Source organism: Hirundo rustica, chromosome Z, assembly GCF_015227805.2.
Source record: "Hirundo rustica isolate bHirRus1 chromosome Z, bHirRus1.pri.v3, whole genome shotgun sequence".
Classification (NCBI taxonomy): Eukaryota; Metazoa; Chordata; class Aves; order Passeriformes; family Hirundinidae; genus Hirundo; species Hirundo rustica.
Window position 1 is genome coordinate 47578686 of NC_053488.1, and position 14401 is coordinate 47593086.

A 14401-nucleotide genomic window follows, 5' to 3' on the forward strand; every position below is an offset into this window, starting at 1 on the left:
CGTGCTTCAGTGAGATGCAAAGGAAAAAAAAAATTAACCACATTTTCAGACTTTACAGTCTTGTGTAAAATTCTTTAACCTCTTCATAACACCTTGCATGAGAGAGTATATGCATCTTTCTTCAGATAACATGTAACTACAGCTGAAAAAATTAAGTCTATCTTCTTACTACTTACTGTAATGTGTCACATTCCTACTCCTACTAGCTTCTGTCATATATGCACATTTTAAGATTTTTGTGAAAGCTTCCACACTATGTGAAGACTGTGCGCCAAACAAATATTATACTAGTAATTCCACTCTGATTTACTAACTCAATTCTGCAGAGCCACTGCCATTCTAATAGTGCCAGTCTGCTTATAGGAAACAGGATTAGGCTGTCACAGAATGACATTATATTGTTGAAAGGAAGTTTACTAGTAAAAAATAATTCTCAAGTTTAATAAAAAAAACTTTATAATTTTATAACATCTGAATAATTGATTCAGAAAGGATATGTTATACTTTATTTTAGGGATACAAAACCCCAAACATTCTTCTTAGATACATGCAGAGCTACTGTTTTTAATCTGCAAAGGAAGAAATAAAATTGAATACTCGAGAGGAAAAATTCTAGATCATTCTTTTTTTTTTCCTTTACAAATGTTTAGCATCTAGAAGATTTATCACCTTTGATTCAAGTTTCTGTACAGATAAACAAGTGAGGTCTAATCTGTCTTAAAGGGGTAAAATGCATTTTGTCAAAATAATTCATATGAGGGCTTTAAGCACAAAATGAAAACATACTTTCTTTAGATGAATTGAAATAGCTTAATACAAAAAAAACAGCTGACAGTAAATTACTACTATGCAATAGTTTAAAGATGGGGGAAAAAAGTTATGAATAATCTGAATTTGTAATCTAATTTCTGTCTGACCTCTTCCTATTTCAGTTGGGTTGTTTTTTTCCCAAAGATGCTTCCACTCAAAGAATTGAGATCACATTTCAAATTACTCTTTCTCAATTCTCATTTATTTTTCAACAAATTAAAGGAATATTTTACTGATAATTCCATTAAAAATATCCACATATATTAGACTACCCATTTATAGGTTTATATCAGAAATTTCTTCTGTAAGAGATGGTATCATCCTAGCACACAACTAAAGGAGGATAAATTTAAAACCATCCTATGATTTTCCTGTACAGAAATATATCATCATAATAAACAATTACAAATATTTTTATATTGCAGCAATAAAAGCAAATTTACACTAAACTAGCCTTCTTAAACATTCTTAAAAACTTTGATACACCAGCCTAACTAAAACACTGAGTTAAATGTCAAAGTAGCTAATAAAAGAATACAGTATGATGTAGAAAGAACAGTATTATAATGAAAGACTGTTTTAACATATTCAGTTTATTATGCTAAGGAGGACTGTAACATGGTTAACACACTGAACTGAATACACTCCAGAGTCCTAGGAAATTTTTGCAGGTATTCATAGATTTAGCTGAAAGCCAACAGAACACCCTCTGAAATGTAATTACCATAACATTTATTTATGTATTAATTGAACAGAATATTCAGCATTGAAAAGGGCCTATAATGATCACCTAGTCCAACTGCCTGATCACTTCTGGGCTGACCAAAAAAAGTGGCATAAAGAGCATTATCCAACTGCCTCTGAAACAATCCCCCCAGGAAGCTGCAGAGAGCAGTGAGGTCACCCCTCAGCCTCCTCTTCTCCAAACTGGACAAACCCAGCCACCCCTCACAGGACAGCCCTTCCACAGCTCCACTGCCCCACTCAGGGTGCATCCCAGTGCCTTCACATCCTTCCTAAATTGTAGTGCTCTAAACCCAATGACTTACAGAGACTCTTCAATTCTGCATGGAGACATACAATTTAAAAAAAAAAAAAAAAAAAAAAGCGCTAAATAAAATAATGAATAAATCAATGCATAGTTTCGAGCTAGAGTATTATTTCACACCTCAGTCCCTAATACAACAATCATCTACAACTCAAGTTCATTCTTGTGCTTATCCACAAACAAAGAATTTGTTCCCAGGCTGAAAGAAAATATTTACCAGTGTATTTTGAACAGGAAAATTTCAATACAAAGACAGTTTACATATGAAAAAATTGCAGTATTTTAAAGCTGCAATTACCAAGACTAAATATGCTACTAATAGCAAAATAACACTTGGTGGTTTAAATCTACATAAAGCCCTTTGTCAACACAAAAATCACAGGATCACAGAATCACTGAGGTTGTAAAAGACCTCTGAAATTATCAAGTCCAACCTCTGAATAACCACCACCTCATAAATCACACAATGACACTCAGTGCCACGTGCAGTTTTTCTTTTAATACCTCCAGTGATGCTGACTCCACCCTTCCAATATTTAACAACCCTGTAAACAAGAGAAAAAATAGTACTGCCTCTCATATTATTATGCTAGGCTTGACTTAATACACATTGAGGATTTTGCCAGTTACTTTCATTTTCTGCTAGCCTGTGATAACAAAGGGTACACACTGCTGAGCTGCTTGCTTTTTGATTCTCTCTCTCATGCTTGTCCTCAAAAGTATGGAAATTTACTATCTTTCCCCAGCTTCATCAGATTTATCATTGTCATGCAGCTGTTTGTTTCATCATTTTTTTCCCCCACTGTAACGTAAATTTACTTGGCTTGACAACAGATTCCAAGAATCACGTCTGAATGTCCACACAACTCATTGCTCTGCAAAAAATCCTGAAACAATTGATTTGCTACTATTCCGGTCTACACTTTCAAGTTCAAATTCTTTCTTGAAGCTCTATCAGCTCCTTGCACTAAAGAAAGGGTGTCTTGTGTCAGCATTGTTCACACAGATGTAGAGATAAAAGGAAACTTTCAGGACAAAATCAGAACAGAAACTGAGAGATTAGCTTTATTCAAAAAGTAACCTTATTAAAGGAAAAGCACTTAACAATTTGGTCATGACAAGAATCACAAATCCATTTCTAGCAAAAGTATTTAGGTACTGCTTACATATACCTGCAAGACTCCTGGAGGGTTTTTTACATTTGCTTTTTTTTTTTTTTTTTTTTTTTTTTGGTCTTTTAGTTTAAAATTAACTGTTGAAATAAAGCAGGTTTTTCAATTGCTTACTTCCACAAGTCACCCTCCAATGTTTAAGAGGAAATGTGCCTTTAAAAAAATGTCTTGTTTATGATGAAGTCTGCTTCAATGAAGAAGCAGATCTCATGAATTTCTGAGATATTATGCCACTATATACTAGATTAATCCATTTCTGATAGAAGTTTGCATCTCTGATTTACTTTTTCGGAGATCATAATTAATTTCACTGAGTCTAAAATTCACACATCAGTGACGCTTCTTGCAACACAAGAAACTTGAGTAATTTATTAATTATATGCCAGTATAAAATAAAACCATTAAATTTCAGCTAGCACTGTACAGCTTCCCAGAAAATAAAAGCATTCTCTTTGCAAATATATTAGTGGAACTTCAGTTCTTTGCCTTTAAAATGTATACCCAAGTTAGTAAAAATTATCAGTATTTTTTTTTTTCATTTATGTTTGAGTCTCAACTAACTAGTCCCTGTGAGAAGACAGTTATGTGACCATTTTGATATCTGAGGAAGCAAAAAAGCATTATAAACTGCAAGGATGTCCTTGTTCTTATTTACATCCAAGCTTCACATAATGCAACAGTAAAAGGTTTTCATAAAAAAACCCCAACAACAACATCCAAACAAACAAAAACAAACAAAAAAACCCACCCCCCAAAAAAAACCACAACAAAAACCCAAACAAACAAAGGACATGTATTCATGACTTCTTAACTCTAAAAGAAGTGCTCTAAAGCATGGTGTGCATGTGTATTTAATTGCTCATACACAGGCAATGACAATAAGGCAAATACTAGAAATAAATCCAAAAGCTAAGTTTTAACTTGCATTTTAATAAGTATGATTACATATGAAAATAATTCCGTGTTAGCTCTTTTGTAGATTGAGCATTTTAAAAAGTCCCTTATTTTAAAGCAGAGCATACACACATTATTTTTCTTTTTAGTTTACAAGTACTGCATCATCATTCTATGATGTAAAATACAGAACAGACATATAAGTTAATATTTTATGGATGTCTCTGACATAACACTTTGGTGCTAATTTAATCAAAAAGCATCTTTTCAACAAAGATTAATGACTCACAGCCAAGACTGTGAAAGAAAACTTGAAAAACCCAATGGTAAGGGAATCTCAAATGTAAACTAAAAGCTGTATAAGATTGTTTCTCACTTTACTGTTTCACATAGTCAAATTATAGAAAGAAAGAAAATCCCCTGAAACATTGCTGTCCTAAACCATTTATTCTGATTCAAAAGAAATTAGATAGATGAGCTTCTTGCTCCTGCAAAATATGTATCAAAATAGAGTAATTTAGATAGAATAAGACACACTGAAATAAAAGAAGTATGACAGTACGTTTACTTTTACAACAGCATACTTTAACTTGTAAAAGATCTCTGCTTAAGGTAAAACAAGAATAATTGATTTATCAGACTTAATATCATAAGCATAACTAAAAACTCAAATGATTGCACATTTCACAAAAAGTAAAATGTGCCATGATCTGTGAGGTACTACCAAAATTATAATTAGACTTCTTACATTTTAACTCCTATGCAAGATCTACTTTTGCTTTTGTACATTTGAAATCTGCTGCCATCATAGCTAAGATGGAAAGGAAATTTCTACTGATGAGCAGTGAAAAGTGTCCTTTCTATAACAGTTCTATCAATTTTAAAGAAACTGCACCTCTTCTGCAAACACAGATATATTGCCAAATAAGCCAGGAATAAAACTCTAATTTCCCTCATTCAGCATGTCAAGAAAAACTTGTGAGCTGCGCATTTCTTGTATTTTGGTGGGTCAGACAACAGCTTAAGCAATATGTATTCCAAACATGTCAGGAAAACTAAGAAGTCACCAGAGAAATATATCCAGACTCAGAAAACTTCTGTGAAACTCCGCGGTGTATTAATAGCATCAAATTTTATGGTTTTCTTATATCTTAACACTGAATTAGGTCTATACAGGTTTCCTTCTGAGAAATTGAGACTGTCTTAAATAATAAAAGGTGATTAACAAGAATGGCAGTAAGGAAAATTTACCAATGTTATAGATAACTGAAGAAGCGTTAAAAAGTAGTGTTTAGTTCTTACCTATGTGCCCATACACTTGCATGTGAGCAGAGAAGCAAGAGAAAAATCTAATTCAGTCACTTTGAATTCCACGTAAGTCTGCTTATACTAGGTCTGTAACCAACAAATTCAGCAATGACATACTCTTATCTGGTACACAAATGTATCAGAAAGCTCACAAGTCTCAATTCCTAAACAGTTTAACGAGAAGTCATTATCAAAATTATTACAGATCAGTAGATACTAGAGGTGTCTTTCCATCCCTCTGGTCATATCCAAACCTCATCTTTCAAGTCCATCTGTGCTGGTTGACAATCTTGCCAACCCTGAGCAGAGCTCTCCCCTCTGCATTTCAGCCTCCTCCGCTTCAGGCAGTCACAAAAAACCCACAATTAAAGCAGATGAGAGCCAACATAAAGATTCTGTACAGCAGCAGGTTATATGCTGGCTCATTCCTTAGCCTGTTCCTGACAGAATCACCACCGATCTGTGATAGCTATAATCTCACACAACAACCAAATTTCTCTTCATGCCTTAAGATTAATCCACTCTGGGTGAGTCCTCCCAAAATCAGCCATGCTACTGAGGTGCTCAAATCTTTATCAACTGCCAGCAACTGAAGACAATTGTGCCCTAGTGATCAAAAGTCTGAAGGGGACCCACTCTCAATGATTATTTTCCAAAATGGATAAACACATTAGCTGCTGTAGAGAGAAGCACAAAGACCCCAAGTTTGCTTCACACAGAAGCAGTAACCCCAGATTTAGCATCACGAAGTGTTTCAGAGCACCAGCAGATTCAATCACCCCTCAAAAAAAGAAGGTGGAACCTAAACTCACCGCCTTCCCTATTGATTGTGTTTCACAGAGAGTGACCTGGACTGGAAAGGACCATGCAATTTCTAGCCACACACCATAGGCAGGGATGCCAATCCCTAGCTAAGTTTGTTTCAAGGCCTTTTCTTTTCCTTTGAGCTACAGATTCTCACTAGCATAACTGGTTTTATGAAAAGTTAAAGTAGCCTCAGATGCAAAAACATAAAATCTAATGAAAAGGTAAAGCTTCCACAGCCGATATAGTTACACCCTCACTGACCCCATTTCTTGGTAAATATCTTTCACATACATTGTTACACTGTACATTCATACATTCATACATCATGACTTAAGCTTTTTTTTCCAGAAGGCATTCCCTTTGCACAATGCTTTTAGTTCTCCGTGGGAAAGGAATAAGGTAACCATTAGTTAAGCAGGAGATTCCAGATGTTACAGATGTATTTTCCTTCTTTCAAGTGCTTGTTAATAGGAAATTTCATACTGCAAAATACTCCTCAGGAATGTCCTTAAAAAACAGTATCAAGTCATGAGATTTCTATAACACCCTTCGCAAAAGTAAACAACAACCAGTCTCACACAATCATCTTTGGAGAAGGCACGGTTTATGTTTACCAGGGTTCTATCTCAGTCTATGTCTACCAGATATCAACTGAGGAACTTGAACAAGCTTAAAGATATTCAGATTGTATGCAAGAGGAGATACAGATTTCTTCATTTTGGTTGCTGCTGGTGAAAGCCAGACACGATTTTATGGTAAAGGCATTAAGAACTTACATACTAAGAATGAAGATTTAAGAATAAAAACCAGACATCAGCAAGAAAATCAACTCTCAAAGGTGAATGGCAATAACATTAAGACTTCAGTCAAATCCTTGTGAACAACATATTCAGGAAAAAAAGCAGCAACAAAATTATGGGAGACAGGTCTCATAATTCTCATAACTCTTCACAGAAATTTTCAAACCCTGCCATTGAAGGGACAATCACAGGGAAGACTCTTTCAGAGATGAAAGTAGATCTAATTTATGCAGATCTAATTTATGATGCCCTCCAAGAAAAATTTAATAACTGCCTGTAAAAATCCATCTCTGAAGCTATGCTTACTGTGGCCTACATCCCTATGTTTGGACGAGGGCCAGAGCAGTGCTTGAAAGGGCAAAATAGAATCAGATTAAACTTCCTTAAATGGAGTTCTCAGGTATTCCAAGAGGCATCACTCATATGTAAAATTAAAAAAAAAAAAACAAACACATGGCTAATATCCCTCCTAAGCAATGAGGAAATTTCTACTGAAAAGGTAAAGGAAATTCCATGATTGATAACAAAAGAAGTTAAATGGGAAAAGATACTGGTGAAGCTACCTCTGGTTATGGACCGATATTTACACCTTGTTACAGTGTGTTAATTTGGTTTATATTGTGTTTCATTTTTATATCCGATTTGTAATGTTTTCTTCCCTGTTCCCCTTGGAAACTGTATCATGTGGTTTGCCCCTGCTCGGCCGCACCCATCCCCCACACTGAAATGCAACCCAACTCTGTTCCACTCCCACCTTGTCCCTGATTGGGTAGTGGCCTGTCCCTACCCCTAGGCAGGTCCCCGCCTCGGGAAAAAGCCTAAGGAGGAGCAGGGCCAGGTGCTCTCTGGCATGGGCGGGGACAGGAAAGGAGCTAAAATAGCTCGGGACCAAATAAAGCTATAATTTCCATCCCCGGACAAAGTGCAGGCTCTTGCCTTTTGCCATTGGCGGTCATCTAGGTCTCTCTAAAGAACCTCCACAACACCTTAACCATCTTACAGGTTAAGTAATTTTAGTTACTCACAATTCCTTTGGAGGGTTTGGGAGGATGGGTGGTTTTGGTTGCGGGGTTTTTTTAGTGGGATTTTTTGGTTTGTGCTTTTGGTAGTGCAGTTTTTTTTCTGGTTTGCTGTTGCTGGGGGGTAGCTGTTTGGAATTTTTTACTTGTGTGCTTGTGGGGTTTTTTGTTGTTTGGTTGTGCTTTTTAAACGTTGGCCAAGAACCAAGAAGAATGCCATGGAGAGGGTCTCCAGATCTAGAGAAAGACCTTGTTATTCTTTAACTTTGCAAAAGGTGATATCTATTTTAAGCATCATGGCAAATACATGGTAAAGTTCAAGGCATTTTTCACAGAATGAGCTTAGTAGTTTTCATCCTAATTTGGAGAGCGAGAAGAAATGTGCCCACCATCCCAACAATTCCACTGTTTTGGAGGCCCTTTGTACAGAAGCAACACAGAGCTATTCAGTCACCTAGCCTCAAAAGACAGATCTAAAAATATAGGGTCTCTGATGAAGTTCTGCATAGCCTGATATTAATGGCCTTTGCCATTGTCCAGCTGAGCCAGCAACAGCCTCCAGACTGTATTGCCTACTTGCATACAGTGAGGAGGAATATGGTTTGTAGTGAGATATGGTAGTCTCTACCCAAATAATGACATAATCATTTGGGTAAGAGAAGACCTCTAAGAAAATCAAGTCCAATCGTTAATCTAGCACCACTGTGTTCACCACTAAATCATGTCCCTAAGTGCCCATATCCACCTGCTCTTAGGAACACTTGCAGGAATGGCACTTCTCTGGGCAGCCCATTCCAATGTTCAAGTGCCCTTTCACAGAAGAAATTTTTCCTAATATCCCATCTAAACCTGCCCTGGGCACAACTTGAGGCAGTTTCCTCTTGTACTGAAACTTGTTACATGGGAGAAGAGCCTGATCCCCATCTGGCTATAACCTCCTCTCAGATAAGGTCCCCCTTGAGTCTCTTTTTCTCCAGGCTAAATACACTCAGATTCAGCATCAGACATGTGCTCCAGACCCTGCCCCAACTCTGTTTACTTCTCTATACACACTCCAGCCCTTCAATTTCCTCCCTGGACTTAAGGGCCCAGAGCTGGACACAGCACTGAAGGTGGGGCCTCACCAGTGCTCAGCACAGGGGGACAATCACTGCCCTGCTCTTGCTACCCCACTGTTGCTGACACAGGGCAGGTGTCCTTGGTCTTCTTGGTCAACTGAGCACAGCCAGCTCATGTTCAGCTGCTATTGACCAGCACTGAGAGGTTTTCCATTGGGCAGCACTCCAGACACTCTGCCCCAGCCTATGGCACTGCAAAAGTCATTGTGACCCAAGGGCAGGACGCAACATTTCACCCTGTTGAACCTCATACAACTGGCATTGGTCCTATCCCGTCTGTCCAGATTCCCCTAAAGAGCAATAATCTTGATGTGAGAATTTAAAGTTCCCACATTCTTCAGAATGAAGGCTCAGTGGGACATTTTTCATAAATAGAACTTGTGCTACAGGATGAACCAAATCCTATTAAGGCACCCAATGTCAAAGCTTGTCATGCACAAAAGTTGTTGCCTGTTGTGGTTTAAGTCCAGCTGGAAATAAAGCCCCATGCAGCAGCTCCCCTTCCCTGACCTGCTCTGGTGAGAAAGAGACAAAAAAACTGGAAGAGAGATACAGAAGGTATGTAAATAAAACCAAAATTAAATTAATAGAACCTGCAGAAGTACCAGTAGAAATGGAAAAAACACACACACACACACACACACACACATATATATATATATATATATATATATATATCAGTGCCAGAACAGTGAGCCCCTACTGAACCTCATGACTTGAATAGACACCGGTGAGTTATCTGCAAATCTCTTCAGAGCTTACCTCAGGACATTCCTCTGCACCTCCCAAGCCTCATGATCTTGAGAAGTTACCTCAGCCTATACTGTGCACAGGGTGTTTGTTCAATTCAGGTAAAGGCATTCCAGGAGGGCAGATGTGACACCAGGCAACTGGCCTCTAGTGGACTGCCAACAATCCTGTACCAGTTAGGATATGACCCCAACAGCTTCAGCAGAAAAAAGGGAGACAGATAAACTCCACATCTCATTCTAGTAGACCTAAGAGAATGAGAAGTTCTGTATATTGCTTTAGGATTGCTTTGATTCATTATGTGCCTGTACAGAGCTGCTTCTTTCTAGGGACATTTTTAGAACTACAACCAGAGAGGAAATAAATGAACAAAGGTTCAAAGACAGCTCAATACATAGGCAGATCTAGGTTTATACTGTGATTATTTGCTCTGATTATTTTTATCATATCCATACTGCATTAATTTACCTATCATAACTTGACAACATAGTAATTCTACATTCCAGTATTCATTTTCTTTGAAAATGCTATATACATGCAAGTAAAAGCTATTTATATTCAAACTACCATACCTTCACTCAGATCCACAATATTTCATACAGCAAATTAAATTTTAGAGAGATATACAGTAGTAAAATTTATTAGCACTAAAATTGTGGCTTTCTAGGACAACAACCAGTGCCTCTCATGATCAGTACAGGAAGACAGTATAGCAGCATGTCTTGGTTTGAAAAGACAGATATCTGCTAGGGAGAGGCGGGGCTTCTCCAGGAGCGAGGAATTCCAATCCTCTCTCTCCAGGTTATTATAATTTGGAAGATTAAAAAGGCTTTTTCAGTCAGAGCTATGGGGAAAGGAATAACAGTCCTTTACCAGTAAATACAACGGGACAAACAAACACAACAGCAATAACAATAACAATAATAATAATAAAACAGAACAAAGAACACCAAGGGGCTTTGTCTCACAAGTCCTGGGCAGTCTGATCCCTTGAGACCCCAAGAGCACCAAGCCGAAATGGTGGAAAAACTCCGGGGCTGATGGCTGGAAATGGTGGGTTGTCCCAGCAGGCAGGAGGTGTCCCAGCAGGCAAAGTGAGCAGTGCTGAAGAAGCCGCGATGGCTGGACAGGGTCTGACCCAACTCCAGCAGCGCAAGCAAGGAGCTCTGAATTCCTGGGCACTCTGGCAGATGATAGAATTCCCAGGACCGGACCCCCCGTTAACAGTAGACTCCTCACGCAGCCAGCAGTCGCCTGACCTTCGTCTCCAAGACCGAGGCCACCCTCAGCTCCTGGAGCCCTTGATCCCTTTCCTCCCCCTCAAACTAAGTGATGTACTACCTTTTGGGTGGGTCAAGTACCCTTTAAGCATCAGTATTTAGTCTCTTAGCAACTATTGGGGGGGAGGGGAGGGGAAATTCCACAGGAAAACCTAACCCCCAACACAGCATAATTCACTTTTTTTGGTAAATTTTTCCAAGAAGTCATTCCAGAACGAAGGAACACGTCTCCATTTTGCTAATTACACTGTAAACCTGCTTGGGTGGAAACGAAATTATGTAGACATACCTAGATTTCTGTTTAAATCTAGACTTTTCATTATCCTACTATAAGTTGGGGGTGTGTACAAAAAAGTGAAGCATCAAAACCTTCAGATCTGCCATTGCCACATCTCCTAAAAGCACATTTTCTTTAGCACAGGCTAACGGTTAAGTATCTATGACAGTTCAAAAAGTCAAAATAAGAACAGATGGCATTTAATGCAGCAATGTATAAACCGAATGGGTCACCAGAAATGCAGGTGACTTTCCAATTTCAAGACTGAAATTTTGCTCCAGCTAATAAATTCAGTAGACATACAATTTGTATAATAACAGCTGTTACTGGAAGTCAATGGCACTTGAATCATACATCTGTTTAACTGCCTTGCTAGACTTAAATCTATCATATTAACTGGTATATTTCAAAAAAAATCCTAAATCTTAACAGAATTGGCAACACATTTCCTAATCCAAAAGCCTTTAGATTCTCAAATCAATACAGTTAATATATTACCTGGATCATTATGTGAGTGAGGCACAACAAAAACTTGAAGTGGTTCACTGTCCCATTCATTTTCATTGTATGTGATATCAAATCCCTGTTTCCAAACGCCACCATCTGGATTATCAAAAGGAAGGATGTCATAGACATCCAGCATCTAAAAAAGAAAAATTAAAGGAATATAAAACATGAACTCACAGAAACAGTTCTTCTATTAAAAAACAAAGCTGTTTTCACCTAAAATGAATCAGTTTGTTCATTACAGAGGGAGAGATGAAGTCCCAAATGAATATAAAACTGACAAATGAGAGCAAGTTTCAAATCACACTAAGACACCCAAGACACAGCTGCCAGGAAGAGGTGCTGCCAGGAGAGGCTCTGTTCTGAGGAAACGGACATTGATTAAATAAATAGTAGGACTAAGAGCCTTAAGTCACAAAAATTATGGCAGCTCACAATGGCATTGGGCAGGAGGGTATGAAGATGATTATAGAGAGAAAAACACAGTATGCTGTTACATTACAGCAGGAAATGAAGAAAATAAACTGAGCAAGAAGGAATGACAGCATGAGAGATATAGAGGCAACGCTGAACTCACAAAAAAGGAACAGAAAGAAGCTATCAATAAAAAATGTTGATAACTATAGCCAATTGCTATAACAAAGCTACCTGTACATTTCCTGCTGCCCAATATACTAATTGTACAAAGGACACATTTCACTTGTCAATGCAAATAAAAAAGTTAGAGATAAAAAAAGCAGCTCTAGAATTACTGTAACAATTTGCTTAGAAACTCAGAGAGCAACATACAGCTTTAAAGAGAGTCTACTAATATGAGATTCAAGGAATTTTTTTTTGTAAAGCTCTGGTTTGCTTTTAAGAAAGAAAACAAGATACAAACATGACTTGACATCAGACAAGTCCTGACACTCTAGTTTAATAACTAAACTTTAATCAGTTCCAAACCCATGTTAGACTACAACTGTACACCTGACAAACTTTCTATAAAAAACAATTCATCTGCACAAAAAAAGGACTCCTATAGCAGTCATTCATTACTTCAACATCACAGGAGTTAAACCTTCCCAGTGGTAAGGTGCTTTCTGTCCTGGCTGAATATAAATGCACGGAAGTCACTTACCAATTTTCATCACAGAAAAAAACCGACCTGACTTTTGGAACATTAAATTAATCTGTTGCAAATTAAAATAGAGTTGGATAGCGAGAGATCAGTTCATAAGGTTTCCTCTCTGTCATTCTCTCCTTCTCACATTTTTTTGCCTGCTCCAGCATGGGAGCCACAAGCCACAGCACACCAGGAACTTCTCCAGTGTGGATCCCTCAAAGGCTCCAGCTCCTCCTGAAGGTATCTACCTGCTCTGGCATGAGGTCCTGCACAGGCTTCAGGGAAACACTTGCTCCACTGTCATCTTCCGAACCTACTCCAGTGACGAGAATACCTTCTCTGCTTCCTTCATCAAGAACCAAGGTTTCTCCCCCTCTTCTAGCCTTGTACCACACTGACAGGCAGCATTTTACCCTTTCTTAAGACCCATTCTGTCAGAGGTACTGACATGATGGAGGCTGTATCCTGTGATGGGTCTGGAGCTGTGTCTGGCACAGGGCAGGACTGGCCTCTGCTGACAAATACTGGAGACCCTCACTGCCAGCACCTGGATATCTGCACTCAGAGCATTCCACCCTCACCTCTGTGAAACACTTTCTTAAGAACGGTCAATAAAATATATATTCATCACATATTCTTCACAAACTTCACTTACATTTACAAAAAAATCCCCAACATTTCCCATATTAAAATCAAATTGACATAAAAATCCTGAGAAAGTGCAATTTTTACACACACCCACATACAAGGTGATTCTCCACTCCTTGTCCTTTTACCTCATAAGAACAACAAAAGAATCCCCAGAGTTTTTTCACTCTGGCAACGTTCAGTCCAAGTTTTGGCCATCACCACTTCCTAACCTCAATCCCTAATCTTCAAAACCCAGATTTTGGTGCTTAAAGAAGTGCAGTGGGTTGACCTTGGATGGGCTGGAATCTGACAGCCAGAAAAGGTCAATCCATCACAGACTTTCACCTTATGGTATAAAGGAAACTAAGTAATGTAAGAAGGGAATAAAACACAGTAATCCTACATCTAGCAGAGCCTCAGCTGGGCCTGCAATGTGCACAAGATATTTACAACCTGTGAGAGACTTCCTGTACACCAGACATCTATGGCATGTATGAGATGATCTTATCACATCACTGCTCCCTCAGGATTGCTTCAATCTTTGGACAATATTGATTAGTGGAAAACATAGGTGCAATACTTGAAGATCTGTGCATTCTGTACTGTCAGCTTGAAGGGCCCAAATAAGGGTTACACTGAAGTTGGCTAGCCTAATAGCATATTTTCTAAATACACTATTAGGCTAATTTATATATTATATAAAGAATAAATAATACATACTATATAATAGATAATATAATGTTTTGTTACTAGATATTTTCTAAATACGGTATTTTCTAAAAACTGAGTTTGAATAACTGTGTTTTTTCCCTGCAACATAATGTTCTAAAGAAAATGTAAATGCATACTTTGTAAATTTGCCAGTTAACAATGAAT

At 37.9% G+C, this 14401-nt stretch overlaps 1 protein-coding gene across 1 annotated transcript in view; it reads right to left on the reverse strand.

Annotated features, from left to right (window-relative positions):
* The window catches only part of MAN2A1 (mannosidase alpha class 2A member 1), a 114832-nt gene that overhangs the window by 78854 nt on the left and 21577 nt on the right, over nt 1-14401 (reverse strand). The window contains exon 3 of the mRNA XM_040089981.2: nt 11782-11926. Within this exon, the coding sequence (XP_039945915.1) occupies nt 11782-11926 (145 nt within the window). The remainder of the gene's footprint in view (nt 1-11781; nt 11927-14401) is intronic.